This window comes from Periophthalmus magnuspinnatus, chromosome 4 (genome assembly GCF_009829125.3).
Source record: "Periophthalmus magnuspinnatus isolate fPerMag1 chromosome 4, fPerMag1.2.pri, whole genome shotgun sequence".
Lineage (NCBI taxonomy): Eukaryota > Metazoa > Chordata > Actinopteri > Gobiiformes > Gobiidae > Periophthalmus > Periophthalmus magnuspinnatus.
Genome location: NC_047129.1, coordinates 32353742 through 32376282, shown reverse-complemented (window position 1 = coordinate 32376282; position 22541 = coordinate 32353742). Strand labels below are relative to the sequence as shown.

At 46.5% G+C, this 22541-nt stretch overlaps 1 protein-coding gene across 1 annotated transcript in view; it reads right to left on the bottom strand.

Annotated features, from left to right (window-relative positions):
* Positions 1 to 22541, bottom strand: part of dennd1b (DENN/MADD domain containing 1B) — a 248526-nt gene that overhangs the window by 173741 nt on the left and 52244 nt on the right. Inside the window, exon 3 of the mRNA XM_055221560.1 lies at positions 15485 to 15528. Within this exon, the coding sequence (XP_055077535.1) occupies positions 15485 to 15528 (44 nt within the window). The remainder of the gene's footprint in view (positions 1 to 15484; positions 15529 to 22541) is intronic.

Below are 22541 nucleotides of genomic sequence, written 5' to 3'. Positions count from 1 at the left end.
AACAGGGTCGACCATAATCGTTCGAGGGACATTTTATAAACCGTATTTTCTGGAAAATAAATCAAAAAACACATTACAATGAAGAAAAAAAACACGGTTGTATATTCCACATATAAGTCGCGTCTGAGTATAAGTCGCACCCCCGGAAAAACTATGAAAAGAAAAAAAAAGTGCGACTTATATTCCGGAAAATACAGTAATCGTGACAATGCAGAAAAAAAGGGGAGTAGTGGCCCCAAATTGGACCTTTTTCCTATTCATTTGTATTAGAGGGGGCCCCATGTGACATTTTTTACCCCGGGCCCCCAAATTTCTGTCGACGGCCCTGCTCATCTAGAATCTTCTCCGTGAAATCGTAGTTGTTTTCACTGATGACAAAGTACGAGATTAAAACGTGGAACTTATTCACAAGATTAAAATGATAATTATTCGTATCAATAACGGTTTAAACTGTCGGCGATTATCGTGATATAATCGCTAATCGCGATTATTTCGGCCGCGATAATCGTCACGCTAGTTCTGACCGAGACTAGCTTAAAATCTGGTTAGTGGTATTGAAGGGCAGGTCAAATGCAGAGGTCAAAGGTCGCCACGGGCAGAATAAAGGCTGATCTTAACCTTAAATGTTCACAGTACTTCCTATGTTTAGATAGATATTTATCAGTATTTGAGTATATATTTTATTATATTTTTTCGTATATTTTACTTCCATGGTGCGTTAACTGCTAAACACAAAACATATTCAAATAACTGTGTAGGTTTTATCGTTTTAAAAAAGCATATTCACCCAAAACAACGTGAAACTACAGCACATCGCGTCAGGTTTGTGAAGTTATAGTCAGGGCCGGTTCAGACTATAAGCGGAATAAGCAGCTGCTGAGGGTCCCCAGTCCAGCAGGGGGCCCCAAGAGCTCATACATTTATACTGAAAATAATATGTCAAGTTTTATTGGACAATTAAAGCCTTGTGTGTTTACAGCAGCTTAAATATCCCGCAAAAACAATTACATTTCAATAATTACAATTACATCTTGCGTAGCTAACAGTACGTAGCGCCCAGAAGAGATCGCTAGATTACTCAAACATGCATGGATGACATTTAAAACTTTTACAGACATGTTTTTTATGAGAAAACATGACAAAAAGCTAAAAAAAATTTACGTTAGCTCCTTAAAAATGTTCAGTTTATACATTTTTAGCGCGAGTTTTATTAAAAATAGCTCTAAATCTGAACTGTGCGCCGCTTGCCCGCACTGCTAACAGCTAACGCCCATGTATGAGTCAGTCTTTTTTTTTGCGCTCCCAGTCCTTTTAAATGTTCCGCAGTATTCCGTCGGTGTTTATCAGCTCGGCGTCTGTTCCGCGCCGCCGTAGCCGCGCCGCTGCGGTTGTTAGCTCGACTTAACTAGCGCCGTTCCCAGTTTGTGAGACGAGGTTTTGCGTCTCTTTCTTTACAGTTATTTTTTCAAAAACCACAACTTTGGGATGAGATCTGAGACGCGCACGGACACATTTCCATCTGTCGACTTCGTTTGCAAAAAAAAATAAAATGAAATAATGAAAAAAAAGAAAGAAAAAAAAAGAGCCAGAGATTCAAATATATGCTTTTGCCACATCTTTGTTCCTCTGTCTGTTTTTCCAAGTGGCATATGTGGACAGCGAGGGCTTAAGAGTCTCTGGGGCGGACGGAGAGATGGATGTGAATGAAAGGAGGATGGAGAGAGAGTGACAGACGGAGAGAGAGAACGAGAGAGGGGGGGAGAGAGAGAGAGGGAGAAAGAGACAGGTGGAAGAGGAGGAAGGGTAGGAAACGAGAGGAAAAGGGGTTAGTGAGAGAGGAGAGGAAAGGAGAGATGGAGAGGAAGGAGGAGAGATGGATGTGAATGAAAGGAGGATGGAGAGAGTGACAGAACGAGAGAGAGAGAGGAGAGTTAGAGAGTGAGAAAGAGAGAAAAAGGAGGAGGAAGGGTAGGAAACGAGAGGGAAAGGGGTTAGTGAGAGAGGAGAGGAAAGGAGAGATAGAGAGGAAGGAGGAGAGATGGATGTGAATGAAAGGAGGATGGAGAGAGAGTGACAGACGGAGAGAGGGAGGGGGGTGAGAGCATTAGAGAGTGAGAAAGAGAGAGAAAAAGGAGGAGGAGGGGTAGGAAACGAGAGGGAAAGGGGTTAGTGAGAGAGGAGAGGAAAGGAGAGATAGAGTAGGAGGGAGAGAGAAAGGGATGCAGAGAGGAGAGAGAGGAAGGATGGAGAGAGCGAGAGAGCGATAGGGAGAGGAGGAAACAATGGAGAGAGGGAGAAAGCAAGGGAAATGAGAAAGAGAGAGCGGGAAAGACAAGAGGATGAATGTGAATGAAAGGAGGATGGGGAGAGAGTGACAGATGGAGAGAGAGAAAGAGGGAGAGAGAGAGGGGAGAGTGAGAAAGAGAAGGGTAGGAAAGGAGAGGGAAAGGGGGAAAGAGGTGGAGAGGAAAGGAGAGGAGAGGAGGAGGAAGAGAGAAAGTGATGCAGAAAGGAGAGAGGGGAAGGAGAGAGAGAGGTGTAGGGAGAGGAGGAAAGGATGGCGAGAGGGAGAAAGAGAGGAAGGTGAGAGAGAGGGAGAGAAAGAGAGCGGAAAAGAGGAGAGGATGAATGTGAAAAGAGGATGAGAGAGGAGAGAGAGTGAGAGAGTTAGAGAGTGAGAAAGAGAGAGAGAGGAGAGGAAAGAAGAGATAGAGAGAAGAGAGAAAGGGATGCAGAGAGGAGATAGGGCGGGGGAGAAAATAATAGAGGAAGGTGAGAGCAAGAGAGGCATAGAGAGAGGAGGAAAGGATGGAGAGAGGGAGAAAGCAAGGGAGATGAAAGAAAGAGAGAGAAGGGTAGTAAAGGAGAGGGAAAGGGGGAAAGAGGTGGAGATTAGTGAGAGAGGGGAGGAAAGGAGAGACAGAGAGGAAGAGGGAGAAATAAAGGGATGCAGAGAGGAGAGAGAGGAAGGAGAGAGAGAGAGAAAGAGAGGGATAGAGAAGGGAGAAAGCAAAGGAGATGAGACAGAGCGGGGGAAAGAGGAGAGGATGGATGCAAATGAAAGGCGGACAGGCCGAGCGAGAGAGAAAAAAGAGCAAGAGGACGAGGAGAAGGAGAGTATTGATGCGAATGAAAGCAGAATGGCACGAGAGGGAGAGAGAGAGAGAGAGCGGAAGAGAGGACGGATGCAAATGAAAGGATGACGGGCAGAGAGCGACAGAAATAGAGAGAAAGAGAGAGGCAGAGGATGGATGCGAATGAAAGGACGCTGATGACAGAGAACGAGAGAGAGAGAGAGGGAGAGAGTTAGCGAGCGGGATGGAGAGGAAGGGAAAAACAGAAAAAGAGAGAGGAGGAAGCCAACAGCGCCTCTCCTCTCCCCATCCTCCTTTTCCCCGGCATCATCGTGTCGTGCCAACCAGCAGCTCGCAGTCTGTTCTCCTTTGAGCTTTCTATTCTACCACCAGAAAAGAAAAAAAATCAATTCCATATTTCCATAATCCACACTCCTGTCTGTCTACATGTCTTTTCCCTGGCCCCCCACACCTCCCCCCCTCTCCTCCTCCTCCTCCTCCTCCTCTTCCTCCCTCCCTCCTCTTCCTCCCCAGGGGTATAGTCGCCTAACCCCACCACTCCAACAGAACAGTCTACAAATGTCATTACGCGCGGTAACAATAACCTCCCAAACAAAAGGGGGCCTAGCGCTGAGCCCTGAGGTGCTCCCTGCCATATGCCGAGCCGGGGCCAAGTTTGGAGGAGAGGGGCCGAGCGGGACACCAGGATGCCCCGCCACAAAGGGACTAAAAGAGTCCTAATCCCGGTAATGAGGGACGTGAATGCGGCTTTATGTAAACGGGGGAAAGGCCAATCCCTCTGTACACGGGAGAGAGGAGGAGACGAGGAGAGGAGAGGAGAGAGAAGAGATGAGGGAGGAGAGAGAAGAGAGAGGAGAGGAGAGGAGAGGAGAGAAGAGAGAGGAGATGAGAGAGGAGAGGAGAGGAGAGGGGAGGAGACGAGGAGAGAGAAGAGAGAGGAGAGGAGACAAGGGAGGAGACGAGGAGAGGAGAGGAGGAGAGAGGGGAGGAGACGAGGGGTGGAGACGAGGGGAGGAGACGAGGGAGGACAGGAGAGGAGGGAGGAGAGAGAAGAGAGAGGAGAGGAGACAAGGGAGGAGACGAGGAGAGGAGAGGAGAGGGGAGGAGACGAGGAGAGAGAAGAGAGAGGAGAGGAGACAAGGGAGGAGACGAGGAGAGGAGAGGAGAGGAGGGAGGAGAGAGAAGAGGGACAAGAGAGAAGGGAGGAGAGGAGGGAGGAGAGAGAAGAGGGAGGAGAGAGAAGGGAGGAGAGAGGAGAGGAGGGAGGAGAGAGAAGGGAGGAGAGAGGAGAGGAGGGAGGAGAGAGAAGAGGGAGGAGAGAGAAGAGGGAGGAGAGGAGAGGAGGGGGGAGAGAGAGGAGAGGAGAGGAGAGGAGGGAGGAGAGAGAAGAGAGGAGAGGAGAGGAGGGGAGGGAGGAGAGAGAAGAGAGAGTAGAGGAGAGGAGGGAGGAGAGAGAAGAGAGAGTAGAGGAGAGGAGGGAGGAGAGAGAAGAGAGAGGAGAGGAGAGAGGAGAGGAGAGGAGAGGAGGGAGGAGAGAGAAGAGAGGAGAGGAGGGAGGAGAGAGAAGAGAGTAGAGGAGAGGAGAGGAGGGAGGAGAGAGAAGAGAGAGGAGAGGAGGGAGGAAAGAGAAGAGAGTAGAGGAGAGGAGAGGAGGGAGGAGAGAGAAGAGAGAGGAGAGGAGGGAGGAGAGAGAAGAGAGAGGAGAGGAGGGAAGAGAGAGAAGAGGGACAAGAGAGAACAGAGGGGAGAGAGAGGAGAGGGGAGGAGACGAGGAGAGAGGAGAGGAGAGGAGGGAGGAGTCTGAAGGAGACGAGGAGAGGAGAGGAGGGAGGAGAGAGAAGAGGAACAAGAGAGAAGAGAGGAGAGAGAGGAGAGGAGAGGAGAGGAGAGGAGGGAGGAGTCTGAAGGAGACGAGGAGAGGAGGAACGAGGGAGGACAAGAGGGAGGAGAGGAGGGGGAGAAGAGAGGAGAAAGGAGAGGGACAAGAGAGGGGAGAGGAGAGGGAAGGAGAGAGGGGGAGGAGAGGAGGGAGGAGAAGCCAGAGGGAGGACAGGGAGGAGAGAGGGAGTGGAAAGAGCGGAGAGAGGGGAGAGTAGAGAAGAAGGAGAGGAGGGAGGAAAAGACAAAGGGAGGCGAGGGACAAGAGAGGAGAGAGGGGAGCGGAGGGAAGGAAGAGAGAGGAGAGAGGGGGAGGAAAGAGGGAGGAGAGGTGACACACGTTTACGTTTTAGGCGCTGAGGTCGTGACACGGATCCTTTTCTCCAGCCCCTGAAGAAGAAACACTCTGTGGTTTCCGTGAGCTGGAGAAGTGGAAAGTGACGCTCATTTCTTTTGCGTTTTTGTCCATTTTATGATGAATTAATGAATCGTTTGTTTGATGAAACGTTCGCCCGGTGCAGCGACGACGACGACGACGACGAGATGAAACAGGAGCTGCTTCGTTCTGATGTTTATAAGTCGCTTCATTTCTTTGTAAAGTCTGAAAAAAGAGTTTGTTTAAATGAATCTGGCCTGTTGTAGTTTATTGTATTTTGTTAAAGGCGTTTTATGAGCCCATTTATGAGCTTGGCATTTTTTGTATAAGACACAAGAATAAAATAGAATCAAATACAATTAAACAACTACTACTACAACTACTACAACTACTACTACTACTACTACTACTGCTACTACAACAACACCAACAAATAACTCAACCAAGTCTACAGAGACAAGGGAGACAAAGTGGTTTAAGTGTCTTGCTCAAGGACGCACACCTGAGAGAGCTGCTACTACTACTACTACTGCTACTACTACTACTACTACTGTATTAGCGATGGAGTAATACGTCGGTGTTTGTAGTGACATGGTTTACCACTACGAGACAGTCAAATTATAAATAGATTTATGTACACTTTTCTAGCTCCAAAGGGTGGTCAGGTACTACTACTACTACTACTACTACTACTACTACTACTACTACTACTACTACTACTACTACTACTACTACTACTACTACTACTACTACTACTACTACTACTACTACTACTACTACTACTACTACTACTACTACTACTGAGACAAGTGCTACACATACATTTCCTATTTACAGCAATACTGTTCAAACTTTTTACACCAAGATAAGATAATATTTCGATTTTCAAGCATCATGAACGTTTCCAGTACTGAATTGGGGCTAAACCTTCTAAAATCTAAAATCAAAGTAAAATATGGCGATTGTTTTAAAATAACGACGCTAAAGGAGCCCAAAAGCGCGGCTAGCTTGGTCACTAAATAAAACAAATACTGAAAACTGTAAAAGGTTTAATGTTTCACCAGACGCAGCCTCTGTACCGCCGTTTGAGAAACACTGGAGCTAGCTACTGGAGTTAGCTACTGGAGTTAGCTACTGGAGTTAGCTACTGGAGTTAGCTACTGGAGTTAGCTACTGGAGTTAGCTACTGGAGTTAGCTACTGGAGTTAGCTCTCAGCTCACGGTCTTTAATACAAAACCTACAAAACCTTTCTCTCCGCGCTGTCCCCTGGTCGCACCATATGCCGTACGCCCAGTCGGACTTACGTGGGGACTTGTGGGGACTCGGACTTGGCGGGACGGCGGTCTGCGCGGCTACAAAAGCCCCTGAAAGCGCCCTAATCCTCTCTCTTATGTAAACGCGAGAGGCCAATCCCCTTGTACCTCCAGCCCGGGCGAGGAGCGAGTCGTGGGGGGCCGGGGCATCTGGAGTAGTGGATCAAAACCCGTGTCAACACATGTTTACTCCCCGTTTCATCTCTCCTTTCTGATGCGCTTCCGACGGGCCGGCGCAGCGTGTACTTTGGAGCGCGTCTGCCGTTTCTTGTGCCGCGGCGGTTAGCGGTTAGCAGACATCGCCTCGAGCGTCTTTCGGTTTATTCCTCAAAGTGGATCAGAGGAGCAGGAGAGAGCGGCAAACTCGGCCCCGCTCCACCGCTGGGCCCGCGGACGCCGAGCCTACGCGCATACCGTCGTGTTGTTCGTACGCGGCGCGCTCGGCTGAGACGGCGCCGAGTACGGTGGCCCAACAGGTCAAATCCTGGAGACGAATCAAAAAGTGAAACAAGACGAAAGACGACAGGAAGAGAAAGAGTCAGGCTTTGATTGCGATTGGATAAATTGAGTTGTAGTATTTCCTGTTATGTCCGTGTTTGTAGATGTACGTAGCGGCTGAGAGGTTAGCTAGCACCCCCGCCTCGCAATGAGAAGGTTCTGGGTTCGAGTCCTGGGTGTTTCTATGTGGAGTTTGCATGTTCTTCCAGGTTTTCCCGGTTTCAACATCAACCCAAAACGCAAATAAACGGTCAAATCCTCCAGCTAACGTCGTCCCGCGTTCGCGCATTTAAATTTAACGCCGGTTTGACAGCGACGTCGTACCGTTAATAAGATTCGAACAACTATTTTTAGTCGTGTCACAATACAATGTGATTTTATTCCGGTTATAAAAGCAAAATCTCTTCAATTTGGCCAGTTTCGGAGGAGGCATGACGGCCAAGAAAAATTGGTCTGTGGGCCGCATTTAGCCCCTGGGCCGTAGTTTGGACAGCACCGCCCTACAAGGACAATAAAGTAAAGTCCTATATTACACAAAACTGACTGTTGTGAGGTTAAATTCGTGTTATAATATTGTTTCGTTTATCACTCGTCTGTTTACATCTCCAAGGCTCAAAACGCTCTGTTCCACTTTGTGATGTCATCAAGTGGTAGTTTTCAGAGTTAACAGCTACGTTTTTACCTTTAGTTCAGTAGATATGAGCGATTCCAGAGCTGAAATTCGATCTGTAAACAGTGTAAAACGGGTCCTTGGACGTACAAACCGTGACGTGGCGAGCTTCGGGGTCGTCATGACGTCTCGAGACTTCGTAGCGTTTTCAAAAAAAGCGCAGAAATGCTCAGAACACGTCTTAAAAACTGCAGTATATTTCCAGATTCCTGATTTGTTGATGCAGAAATTAATTAAATACATCTCTTTTACCAACAAGGGATGTCACAGTGTTTATTTTTAGTGGTCGTCTAGCAACAACCTGAACCGCTTTGGCAAAACGAAATCACACTTTCTTATTGCGTAATCGTCGACATAAATAAAAATAACTCTGCAGCTAAAATTAAAGAGGAGGTATTATGCAAAATCAACTCTTTTTTTTTTAGCTTTCTACCATGTTATAACGTTGTTCCCTCATCGAAAACACGTCTGAAGAGGTTTAAGAGTGATCCATGCATGTTTGAGTAATCTAGTGATCTCTCCTGGGCGCGATTCAAACCCTCCTTATGGTTAGCTGTAAGATTTTGTACGAAGCTCCGCCCACAAGTCTACATCACCCACGCTCCCACACGACAATCCTCCATAAATATACAAAAACATGACACAAAACTGTACACTATGACTTCACAAACCTGGTGTGATGTGCAGTAGTTTTATTAGTGCGATGCAGCTGATTGTGTTGTGATAGTGCTCTGAAGGGGGAGGGGCTTAGCACAGAGAGCAAAGTTGTTTTGGATGAATATAGCATCTTTAAAACAATAAAAAGAACCATGAAGATCTAAATATCTCACGTGTATCTCCTCTTTAATACCCCATAGAATCAAATACCTCCTCTTTAATACCACATAAAAGTAAATACCTCCTCTTTAATATCCCACAGAAGTAAATACCTCCTCTTTAATACCCCACAGAAGTAAATACCTCCTCTTTAATACCCCACAGAAGTAAATACCTCCTCTTTAATACAACATAGAAGTAAATACCTCCTCTTTAATACCCCATAGAAGTAAATACCTCCTCTTTAATACCCCATAGAAGTAAATACCTCCTCTTTAATACCCCGTAGAAGTAAATACCTCCTCTTTAATACCACATAGAATCAAATACCTCCTCTTTAATACCCCATAGAAGTAAAATACCTCCTCTTTAATACCCCATAGAAGTAAATACCTCCTCTTTAATACCCCACAGAAGTAAATACCTCCTCTTTAATACCCCACAGAAGTAAATACCTCCTCTTTAATACCCCATAGAAGTAAATACCTCCTCTTTAATACCCCATAGAAGTAAATACCTCCTCTTTAATACCCCGTAGAAGTAAATACCTCCTCTTTAATACCACATAGAATCAAATACCTCCTCTTTAATACCCCACAGAAGTAAATACCTCCTCTTTAATACCCCACAGAAGTAAATACCTCCTCTTTAATACCCCATAGAAGTAGATACCTCCTCTTTAATACCCCATAGAAGTAGATACCTCCTCTTTAATACCCCATAGAAGTAAATACCTCCTCTTTAATACCCCGTAGAAGTAAATACCTCCTCTTTAATACCACATAGAATCAAATACCTCCTCTTTAATACCCCATAGAAGTAAAATACCTCCTCTTTAATACCCCATAGAAGTAAATACCTCCTCTTTAATACCACATAGAATCAAATACCTCCTCTTTAATACCCCACAGAAGTAAATACCTCCTCTTTAATACCCCACAGAAGTAAATACCTCCTCTTTAATACCCCATAGAAGTAGATACCTCCTCTTTAATACCCCATAGAAGTAGATACCTCCTCTTTAATACCCCGATAGAAATAAATGTGTCACTTTACAAACTGTTTAAGATAAAGTTAAACATTTGTGCCAATTAAACCCATGCAAACGAGGCTAATCTCTCGCCGCTGCTTTGATTTTGAGTCGTGTAATCTGTCATCGCGCTTTGACCTTCCGGGCCACCGTACGGCGCTCTCCTGTCGCCGCCGCATCCTCCGGCTCTCGCCTTACGGTTTCGTCCACTCCTGGCAGACAGTACATGCTTGTCTTTGGCTTTTTTTCACGCGCGCACTGCTCTTCTCATGTACAAAACTGACTGCGGGAGAAGCCAGGAGAGTCAAAAGTCAAGCTCACCGCGGGAGGGCCAGCCGGTAGCGGTAAACGTGCGCTTTAACGCGGACGTGAGACGGTTTTGATCAGGTTTGAGTGGCTGTGGAACCGAGGGCGCTCCCGGTGAGTCGAAACAAAGGCGCCCCGCTGTGAAGGTGCTATTGTTTCAGAAAAGGCGAAGTGTTTTTAAACGAAACGCCATTACAATATGATGCCTGACAAGACTATAGTACAAACCCGGCACGCGCCTCACATCTGGAGCTAGCTTACGGTGTTAGCTTTGACAGTTCAAACGTAAAGCTTTTTGGAAAACAACAAAGAGGCGAAGAGTGGTAACCCGAACTGACATCCAGCTTAAATTAATTAACTATAACATGTACGGCTCACTTCACATGACATCACAGTGTTTCTATGAGTCTGAAGTGTTTAAAGGCGCACTGTGGGACTTTCGGGGTGGAGGGTACGCCAACTGCTTGTCTCCGTGGAGATTGCCTTGTCTGAAAAGTTTAATGCCGTACTTTGGAACTTATCTATCTCCATGGAGTTTGGTTTGCTTCTTCTGTGTTTTTGTTTCTTCTTCGCGTGACCTTTGACCCTCATGGATCTATGAAAATAACTGGATAGTGGATTGCTAGCGTAGCAATGTCTCAAGTTGGACTAGTGGTCACTCATTGGTACTACAACGAAAAAAATCCCTCCTGCCCAGAAAGGATTTTACTCATGGAGCGAAATGTGATCACAAACTGGTCGTGTTCAGGTGACGGGGACTGAGAAGGACTGACGAGGACTGACGGGGACTGACGAGGACTGACGAGGACTGACGGGGACTGACGGGGACTGACGGGGACTGACGGGGACTGACGGGGACTGACGGGGACTGACGAGGACTGACGGGGACTGACGGGGACTGACAGGGAGTGACGAGGACTGACGAGAACTGACAGGAACTGATGAGGACTGACGGGGACTAACAGGGACTGACGAGGACAGAGAGAGACTGACAGGAACTGACGAGGACTGACGAGAACTGACAGGGACTGACGAGGACTGACAGGAACTGACAGGGACTGACGAGGACTGAGAGAGACTGACGGGGACTGACAGGAACTCAGCTCAAAATCCATCTGTTATCTTAAAAAAACGCTTTTTAATCGTTAGCTTCAGTTAGCTCTATGTCCGCTCTAGCTAAGCTCAAGCGCTGATTGGTTGGAGCGGTCACATGGTAGGAAATGAACGAAACATGTTTCAGAAGATTATTTATTGTTTATTTAGAATTGCCTTGCTTCCTTCCCGCTTCGCTCGCTCTCGTTGCTCAAAGACTCAAGGGCCTTGCTCAACTGCGTATAGTACGTAGCCACTAAAGGCTAAACTAGCGACATGCACCACTGAGCACGGCCCGTTGACTTCCATGTTTAGGCCCCAGGGCTTGGTTTAAAGGTGCACTGTGTAACTTTTGTGGTGGAGGGTACGTCAACTGCTTGTCACAGTGGCAATAGTTTTGCCTGAAAGGTTCCAATGTATGGCATTAAACTTATCTCCATGGAGTACAGTCAACATCATGTTCATACCTGCTGTTTGTTTTACTGTGCAGCTTTGGTCCTCCAGCTGCTTCTTCTGCGTTTTTGTTTCTTCTTTGCGTGACCTTTGCCCCCGAGTAAATCCAATGTTGGAAAGAGGTCAGACGCATGTCACAACTGCATGTTTTAAATGTCCTTTTGTGATTATTTTGTGTTTATTTACACGAGTATTCACTGTATTTACGTTCATTTTGAGTTCTGCAATGCTAACAACAACTAGCATGCTAACAGCGCACCAGTATTACTTCCTGGTTTGCGAATGATAATTGTATTCGTCCTAGTTATTCACCATGATGATTTTATAAGCGAGAGTGGAGTTTTGGTGTCATGTAAAGCTAATAACAACAACTAACAACAACTAGCATGCTAACAACGCACCAGTTTTAATTCCTGGTTCACGGATGATGATTGTATTCGTCCTAGTTATTCACCATGACGAGTTTACTGTATAAGCGAGACTGGAGTTTTGCTGTTATGATAATGCTAACAACAACTAGCATGCTAACAGCGCACCAGTATTACTTCCTGTTTTGCGGGTGATAATCGTATTGCATTACATCACGTCGTTTGATGTAAAGAATTTCATCTTTTGCCGTTTGATAGTTGTGCTAACGCAAACTCTAAAATACAACTAGGGACGGTAAACATGTCCTTATTATTTTTACTAAAGTTAATTAAAACTTTGCTATATTTTAAATTAAATTAAATCCATACGGGACCATCCCTGATTACAACCTGATAAAAGTTCCCGCTCTGTCCCGTGGCTCCTAAACGCACCGCAAGCTACACAAAACAACACAACGCACAAGTTCAAGCTAACGAAACAGAAATATAAACGAAGATGCAAGCAGGGCTAAACAATTTGGACAACTTGCGTTTTTGTTTTTTTGTTTTTTCCGACAAGTGTTGCTATTTGATCATATTTCCAGAAGAATTGACAAAAACACTGAAATCTGACCTGACAAACCAATACAAGCGTCACGTTTCGGAGCACGTTTGCGCGCACACGTCTGATAAGCGTCGCGTGTTCACTCTATGGAAAACTAATTGCTGGGATTAGCATAATGGAGGTGAGTCTTTACACTCACCTCTGTGGAAAAAGGTCACGCTAAAGGTCAGATGGACGTTTGGCACCAGTGTAACTACATTAAAGCGTCTCCTTGGAGACGTTATGTAAATCACTTAAACAAACGGATAATAGAAACAGGTCTGAGCGCGGCAACGCAAACTTTTACTATTTAAAGGTGATGTTACCGTCTTAAAGGCGCGAAAAACAGAAACTAGCTCATTTTAAACAGTTTGCAGTCGTCCAAAGTTATTTCTCACTTAAATTATGCTTTCAGAACGTCTTAGTTATTCACCATGATGAGTTTAGAAACATGGTAATGCTAACAACAACTAGCATGCTAACGGTGCACTAGTATTACTTCCTGGTTTACAGATGACAATTGTATTCGTCCTAGTTATTCACCACGATGAGTTTATATGCAAGAGTGGAGTTTTGGCGTCATGATATGGCTAACAACAACTAGCATGTTTACAACAACTAGCATGCTAACGGCACATCAATATTACTTCCTGGTTCGCGGATGACAATTGTATTCATCCTAGTTATTCACCACGATGAGTTTATAAGCAAGAGTGGAGTTTTGGCGTCATGGTAAGGCTAAGAACAACTAGCATGTTTACAACAACTAGCATGTTTACAACAACTAATGGAAACACTAAAATACAACTAGGGATGGTAAACATGTCACTATATTTTAAATTAAATTAAATCCATACAGGACCAGTACTGATTAACACCTTAAAAACATTTATCCATGTGACCAAAACACGGCATCATCCTGTTTCATGAGGTGAAGAGTAAAACAAAAGACAAACAACAATGTGATCTGAACAGAGAGAGAGAAAGAGAAAGAGAGGAAAAGAAAGAGAGAAACAATGTGATCTGAATAGAGAGAAAGAGAGAAACAATGTGATCTGAACAGAGAGAAAGAAAGAGAAAGAGAGGAAAAGAAAGAGAGAAACAATGTGATCTGAACAGAGAGAGAGAAAGAGAGAAAAAGAAAGAGAGAGAAACAATGTGATCTGAACAGACAGAAAGAAAGAGAAACAGAGAGAGAGAAAAAGAAAAAGAAAGAGAATGAGGGAGAGAGAGAAACGATGTGATCTGAACAGAGAGAGACAGCGAAAGAGAGAGAGAAACAATCTGATCTGAACAGAGAAAGAGAAAGAGAGAAAAAGAAAGAGGGAGAAACAATGTGATCTGAACAGAGAGGGAAAGAGAAAGAGAAAAAGAAAGAGAATGAGGGAGAGACAGAGAGTGAGAGAAACACAGAGAGAGTGAGAGAAACACAGAGAGAGTGAGAGAAACACAGAGAGAGTGAGAGAAACACAGAGAGAGAGTGAGAGAGAAACAGAGAGAGGGAGAGAGAGAAACAGAGAGAGAGAGAGAAACACAGAGAGAGTGAGAGAGAGACACAGAGAGAGTGAGAGAGAGAAACAGAGAGAAACAGAGAGAGAGAAACACAGAGAGAGTGAGAGAGAGAAACAGAGAGAGTGAGAGAGAGAAACACAGAGAGAGTGAGAGAGAGAAACACAGAGAGAGTGAGAGAGAGAAACACAGAGTGAGTGAGAGAGAGAAACACAGAGTGAGAGAGGTGTGTAAAGGAGAGGTGTACATTCCTGTCACGCTGCCATGATAATTACCCAGTCAGTTATTGAAGACCTGCTCACTGCTTTTCATTACCAGCAACAGACGCACTACGAGAGACAGAGGAGGAGGAGGAGGAGGAGGAGGAGGAGGAGGAGAGGAGGAGAGGAGGGGGGTAGGACTACACCAGGGGGAGGGGGGCTGGGGTAAGCACAGAAGAAGTGCCTGATGGGTAAAGTGTCTGATGGGTGAGACAATATGAAGACGTGTGTAGGTGAGATTTATCTGACAGTTATAATGATTCTGAACTGATGGAGTCACATTTTGACTTCAGTTTCAGTTTTAACGCTGAGGAGGTTTAGCAGGAGAAAAATGTTTTCAGGACATTTATAAAAGTCTAAAACACAAGAAAGTGCAAGTTTTTAAAGATGTTTTTGACCAGTAAAAACAATAAATCCAAGAAATAACAACTGAAATTGGAAAAAAGCAACACAGAGACGAGCCTAATGCCATTTTACTCCCACCATGGTTCAGTCCTGGTTTAGTCCTGGTTTAGTCCTGGTTTAGTCCTGGTTTAGTCCTGGTTTAGTCCTGGTTCAGTCCTGGTTCAGTCCTGGTTTAGTCCTGGTTTAGTCCTGGTTTAGTCCTGGTTCAGTCCTGGTTTAGTCCTGGTTCAGTCCTGGTTTAGTCTCAGTTTAGTCCTTGTTTTGTCCTGGTCTAGTTCTGGTCTAGTCCTGGTCTAGTCCCGGTCTAGTCCCGGTTTAATCCTGGGTTAGTCTCAGTTTAGTCTTTGTTTAGTCCTGCTTTAGTCCTGCTTTAGTCCTGCTTTAGTCCTGCTTTAGTCTTGGTTTAGTCCTGGTCTAGTCCTGGTCTAGTCCCGGTCTAGTCCCGGTTTAATCCTGGGTTAGTCTCAGTTTAGTCTTTGTTTAGTCCTGATTTAGTCCTGCTTTAGTCCTGCTTTAGTCCTGGTCTAGTCCTGGTCTAGTCCTGGTCTAGTCCCAGTCCCATGGAACACTCTCCTACTGTATTAAGACAAACCGGTGCGTGGAAAAGCTCCACGTTGCTTCTTTAAAGGAAATGACTCAAACACCAGTGAAAAAAGTGCAGATGTGTCTAATTCAAATGCGACTGTGACTTTTTTTCCCCCCAGTATCGATACTTGCTCAGACGAGTATCTAGCTCCGATACTAGCTCGCGTATCGGTTAGCGTCTCATCTCATTCCCGATATTCCCGACAGCCGTGGACGCAGACAGACGCGGAGCAGCCGTGCACAGACCTGGTCTTGGACGTCCTGGGGGAAGCTCCACAGCACCGCCGGATCTGCAGGTAGAAATTGACAGACAGCATTAATCAGCGAGTGAGAACCAGAGCGCGGCGTTCGCTAGCTGCACGTTCGCTAGCTGCGCCGCGCATACATATTAATGAGAGGGGAGGGGGCACGAGACAGAAACCCGCGCGAGTGCTGCCAATATGCAAATCCCGTTTCCTCCGTGTAGATATTATTCACCAGATCATGTGCGTTTGAACAAAGTGCGGCTCACACTCGGAGGTTTTTTGTTGCGCGGAGTCGTGTTTTCGCGGAAGCTTAAGCGGTTATTATTGTACGCGCTATAAATACAGACGCTGGGAGATTAGGGAAACAAATGAGGAAAGTTAGGAAAGGCAGATGATCGGATAAAATGCGGGATTACGCGGAGCTGTGACGGGCATTTCAGACGCGACGGAATTAAGTTTTTAAGGTTTAAGAAAGTGTCGTTACGAGCCGTTTCTGTAAAACTTTATATAAATGGACATAGCTAATGTGCTAGCCGTCACGTTACAAAACAGGAAGTGAGCGTAGGCGCACTTCCTGTTCCGTCGACTATGGCTGCGATTCACTTTCTGTTGAAAATCCGTCGCCTTTCTCTCCGTAACCGCTGCCGTCAGACTCGTCATTTTGGTTTTAAATGTTCGTTACGTGATCCTGTCGTTTTTATTTCGCTATTTTGTCGGTAAATCGAGATAAAAACGTTAATAACAGACAAATCGACGGCTTCTTTTCCCCCGAGGTTGGCGGCGTAAACAGAATAATAACACAGATATGATTAAAACACAATTAAAAGCTCACGAGAGTCCATTTTGTGTAATTCAGAACCTTTAAGTTGGACGAAAGTAAAGCTGTAACACTTCCAGACACGAAAGAGATGAACGCTCGACCAGAAAAGCTCCGCAGTGAGGCTTTAAAATGAAAAGTGCTTAAGTGTCTCCCGTCTGCTCCACGTTAAATTAAGTAAACGTGATGTAGGTTCAGATTTAGACGAGTTCGTTCAGTAGCTACAGTCTCTTTCCTCGACAACGGAAAGTGGGCGTTACCTTCAACATCCTCGCTCACGATTGGCTCTTTGGTTGCTATGACACTCACAGTCAGAAACCGGCAAATGTTCAGTTTTGTAATCAAATCTAAGAAATGTATTTGAAATTGATAATAATGCAGCTCCGAATACACTGAAAATGTTTAATCAAACTTTGTTCTGAACAAACTCCCTGATCCACTCGGTCTCCGTGAACCGAAATCGCAAAGGTCCAAACGGATCCTCGGCCTTCGCTCAGTCGCTTTTTCTTTGTAAACCATCAGAGAATCCGCTCCAGACTCGAAAACCGTCTGTACATTTGAATAATTTTACTAGAGATTTGTACATTTTAGATCAGAGGCGTCAAACTCATTTTCACAAAGGGCCACATCAACAAAATGGCCGCTCTCAAAGGGCCAGATGTCACTAACTGTAAGATAAATGTCATTAAAAGTAACCAAATTTAATGTCAAATAAATGCAAATACTTTTTAATCTTATATATTTATTGCTTATTCAAGTTACAAATATTGCGTACGGATTTGCATAGATATGAAAAAATGTCTGTTTAACTGTATCCAAGGATAAACTGACATTTTAAGACAGTCAGACCTTTTCATTTCTTTTGTCGCGGGCCACATAAAATGACATGGCGGGCCGCATTTGGCCCACGGGCCTTAAGTTTGACACAATCATTCTAATTCATGTTGTTCTGTTCTGTTTGACGGTAAAAACCTGCAGAATGATGTTTTCTATGTGTTTGGACTGAAGTAAACGTCTTGTACTGGACATGGACACATTTTATTGTATTTTATTGTTAAAGTCGATGATGAAGTGACAGTTTTATGATGTAATTGTAGTGAAATGTGTGTTTTTTATGTGTGTTCACCTGCACATGGAAAAGAGGAGGAGCTAAATCTGGTACAAATCACCTTTTCTTGTGTAAGATTCATGAATTTGTGCACGGTCCCTAACAAAGAAAGAAAAAAGAAAGAAAAAAGAAAGAAAAAACTCGGCTCCAAACTGTGGGCGACGTCAGTCCTGGGTCAGTCCTGGTCTAGTCCTGGTTTAGTCCTGGGTTAGTCTCAGTTTAGTCCTTGTTTAGTCTTTGTTTAGTCCTGGTTTAGTCCTGGTTTAGTCCTGGTTTAGTCCTGGTTTAGTCCTGGTTTAGTCCTGGTCTAGTCCTGGTTTAGTCCTGGTTTAGTCCTGGTTTAGTCCTGGTCTAGTCCTGGTTTAGTCCTGGTCTAGTCCTGGTCTAGTCCTGGTCTAGTCCTGGTCTAGTCCTGGTTTAGTCCTGGTTTAGTCCTGGTTTAGTCCTGGTTTAGTCCTGGTCTAGTCCTGGTTTAGTCCTGGTTTAGTCCTGGTTTAGTCCTGGTCTAGTCTGTTTGTACAATTCAAAAAAATGACGCTTACAAAAATTAAAGTCGCACTCTGTCACTTTCCAGGTGGAAGGCTGCACCTCCTCGTCTCCATGGAGATGTTATTCCTTCACTGTGAATGTTCCGCAGTGACACGTGATGCTGCTGAGTCACAGGTCAGATCTGTGGTGACGGCGCTCCAGTGACTGCAAACTGTAATGACATACTGCGGAACATTCCAGGCACAGCACGCCTGCAGAATCTCCATGGAGACGAGGAGGTGGCATACCCGACAGCAGAAAGGTTACACACTGAACCTTTTATGAAGATTGCGTGAATGTTTTGATCGCTACGGGAACGATTCCAATTCACACGATTCTTCGATCAAACTCAGAAAAGAGAGGCAAGAGTCGACCTGGAACAGAGGAGGAGGAGAGGAGAGAGAGGGGGAGGAGGAGTAGAGGGTAGAGGGGCGAGGGGGAGAGAGGAGAAAGGTGGAAAAGAGAGAGGAGGAGAGGGGAAGGGCCAAGGAGAGAGAAGAACAAGGGGGAGAGAAAGAGACTGGAGTAGAGGGATGAAGGGAAGAGTTGCAAGGGAGAGACGGGGAAAGGAGGAGGAGAGAGGGGAGGAGGAGGGAGGAGGAGAGAGAGGAGAGGAGGAGGGAGAAGAGGGGCAAAGGGGAGAAGGTTAAGAGGAGAGAGGGAGAAAGAGAGGGATGACAGGAGAGGAGGAGAAGAGAAGGAGTGAGGGATGAGGGGAGGACCAGAGGAGGACCAGAGGGAGACCAGAGGGAGACTAGAGGAGGACCAGAGGAGGACCAGAGGAGGACCAGAGGGAGACCAGAGGAGGACCAGAGGGGGACCAGAGGGAGACCAGAGGAGGACCAGAGGAGGACCAGAGGAGGACCAGAGGGGGACCAGAGGGAGACCAGAGGAGGACCAGAGGGGGACCAGAGGGAGACCAGAGGAGGACCAGAGAGAGACCAGAGGAGGATCAGAGGAGGACCAGAGGAGGCTCAGAGGAGGACCAGAGGAGGACCAGAGGGAGACCAGAGGGAGACTAGAGGGGGACCAGAGGAGGATCAGAGGAGGACCAGAGGAGGACCAGAGGAGGACCAGAGGAGGACCAGAGGAGGCTCAGAGGAGGACCAGAGGAGGACCAGAGGAGGACTAGCAGAACGTGCAGAGAAGCAGCAGGTGGATTTGCTCTTCCTGTGTCAGACACAAACCGCAGGACCCGTCTGCGCCTGCAGGGGGCTCCAGGTCACACTGGGCCTGACGCTGGTGTAAACTCCACTCCACTTTTTACAAGGAGAAACTGGACTTTTTCAGCTTTTTAACCATGTTACACTTTTGTAGACCTCGAAAACAAAAGGCGAGAGATGTCGGCGTTAGCGTTCACAGTAAAGCTAACAACTACTACCATGCTAACTGCGCACTTCCTGATAAAACGCTTTATAATTCCATACAGACGGGACACAGCAGACTTATGTAGACGGATAATAACGGAAAGAAATGAGGTTTGTAGGAGAGGAGAAGAGAAAGGAGAGACAGGTAAGGAATGAGGAGAGGAGGAGGGATAAGGGGGTAGAGGGCTGAGGAAGAGAGGAGAAAGGTGGAGAAGAGAGAGAAGGAGAGGAGGAAATGGGGAGAGGCAAAGGGGAGAGAGGAGGAGAGGGGTGAAGAAGAAAGATGGAAGAAAAGAGAGGGTGTGTAAGTTAGGAGGAGAGAAGGAGAGGGGGTTAGGAGGAGAGGAGGTTAGGAGGAGAGGAGGTTAAGAAGAAAAGGGGTTAGGAGGAGAGGGAGTTAGGAGGAGAGAAGGTTAGGACGAAGAGGAGATTAGGAGGAGAGGGGGTTATGAGGAGAGGAGGTTAGGAGGAGAAGAGGTTAGGCGGAGAGGAGATTAGGAGAGGAGGTTAGGAGGGGAGAAGGTTAGGAGGAGAGGAGATTAAGAAGAGAGGGGGTTAGGAGGAGAGAAGGTTAGGAGGAGAGGAGATTAGGAGGAGAAGAGGAGAAGACGATAGAAGAAGAGAAGGAGAATGGGAGGAGGAGGGAGGCGAGGCAACGGTTGCTCAGTTGTTAGACGTCGGCGTTTGCGTTCACGGTAAAGCTAACAACAACTACCATGCTAACTGCGCACTTCCTGATAGAACGCTTTATAATTCCATACACACAGGACACAGCAGACGAGAGAGATCTGCACTGGGGCAAAACAAACGCTCAAACACACGGAAAGAACTGCACGACGGACAGGAGGGGGCAGTGCTGAGGGGCGGACAGGAGGGGGCAGTGCTGAGGGGCGGACAGGAGGGGGCAGTGCTGAGGGGCGGACAGGAGGGGGCAGCACAGGGGGTGTGGGGGGCGTGGGGGGTGTGGGGCAGCGAGAGGTGAAGGTTACGGGGGTGAAGAGGACCCCCGCCGAGCGGCCGGGGGGCGCCGATGTCACCGGGACACATCCAAAACAAGGTCCCACTGAGAAACCTCCGAGACCGCGTTTAATTACCGATCTCACCCCGACTCCACCGTCACGACTGAAACTGAAACTTTAACAGAATCACAGAAAAGGAGACGCGTCCGAGCATCTGGTGTTATTAGAAAATAGCAGGAGTAACGCAGGGAGGGTTTATTTACGCCTTTTGAAGTGGCGCTCCTCCATTTTGTTCAATTATTTTGGGAATTTTTGGAAGATAATTTAAATAATGGCTTTGGAATTAGATTTTGAGATGTGTGTTTTTAAAAAAAAGGGAGATCAGAGGAGGACCAGAGGGAGACCAGAGGAGGACCAGAGGGAGATCAGAGGAGGACCAGAAGGAGACCGGAGGGAGACCAGAGGAGGACCAGAGAGAGATCAGAGACAGACCAGAGGAGGACCAGAGGGAGATCAGAGGGAGACCAGAGGAGGACCAGAGGGAGATCAGAGGGAGACCAGAGGAGGACCAGAGGAGGACCAGAGGAGGACCAGAGGGAGACTAGAAGGAGACCAGAGGGAGATCAGAGGAGGACCAGAGGGAGATCAGAGGAGGACCAGAGAGAGATCAGAGACAGACCAGAGGAGGACCAGAGGAGGACCAGAAGGAGACTAGAGGGAGAAAAGAGGGAGAATAGAAGGAGACCAGAGGAGGACCAGAGGGAGACCAGAGGGAGACCAGAAGGAGACTAGAGGGAGACCAGAGGGAGACCAGAAGGAGACTAGAGGAGGACCAGAGGGAGACTAGAGGAGGACCAGAGGAGGACCAGAGGGAGACTAGAGGGAGACCAGAGGAGGACCAGAGGAAGACCAGAGGAGGACCAGGGGGAGATCAGAGACAGACCAGAGGAGGACCAGAGGAGGACCAGACGGAGACTAGAGGGAGAGAAGAGGGAGAATAGAAGGAGACCAGAGGGAGACCAGAGGAGGATCAGAGACAGATCAGAGGGAGATCAGAGCGAGACCAGAGGAGGCCCAGAGGAGGACCAGAGTGGTGCAATATGTGTTTTGTTTTGTTTTTAAAGGAGAGTCCCATGTGTTTCAGAACATGTTTGTCAAAACTACAAGATGTTTCTATATAAAGAGAGGATCTCTTGTTCTTAGAGGCTGCGACGGTGGCTCAGTTGGTAGAGCGTTTGTCCACTGATCAGAAGGTTGGCGGTTGGAGTCCCGCTCCCACATTTGAATACTATCGTTGCGCAGAGTTATACCGCACTTTTAAACGAGTAAAACTTTTAAAATTTAACTTTTATCGTCACACATCCGTCAAACCCGCTTCGTATTATGCAGCCGCAACGTCAATAAGAAACGCGCGGAGCCGCTTCGCCAACGCGCGACGCCCCCGTGGTCCGTCCGCGCGCCCGTATCCCCAGGTTAAACCCATCCAAACGTGTTTATTGTTTTTCCTACAGTTTTGACAGAATCTATAAAGAGTCGCTGCCGGTGGTCCAAAGCAGGGCCAGTTTATTTGACACCAGTGACAGCCGTAGACGCGCGACGAGCCCCTTCGGCGTAAACAGATGCAACGGGTGAGAATAGAATTGAAATCACCTCCGTGCGGTCGGGTTCTCGTTCTCGGGCGAGTAAAGGAGGAGACGAGGAGGTGTAAATGTGACGGGACGCGGTGCCGTGAGCGTGAGCAGGAGGAGGACGGTCCAGAGAGAGGACGAGGTGGACACGGGTGTGAAGTCGTCCCCCCTGAGATGGAACGTGAGGCGCAGAGGGAATCATGGGAAATGTAGTGTGTTAAAAGTGGATATTATTCACCAGTGCGAGGGAAGAGTGGGTCAAATGCAAACTATGGATTACGGAAAGGTTCAACGCAAATATCTTAAATTATCACTGAATGCAAATAAAACTAAGTATATGATTTAAAAAAAACATTTAAGCTGCAATGTCCATGCACTAAATGGTCAGTGCTAGTGACGGATGGGTCAAATGCAGAGCAGGATGAGTCAAATGCAGAGTAAGGATTCAACTCAAAGATCTTAAATTATCACTGAATGCAAATAAAACTAAGTATATGATTAAAAAACATTTAAGCTATAAACTTCATGCACTAAAAGGTCAGTGCCAGTGAAGGATGGGTCGAATGCAGAGCAGGATGGGTCAAATGCAGTGTAAGAAGCAAGGATTCAACTCAAAAGATCTTATTAAATTATCACTGAGTGCAAATAAAA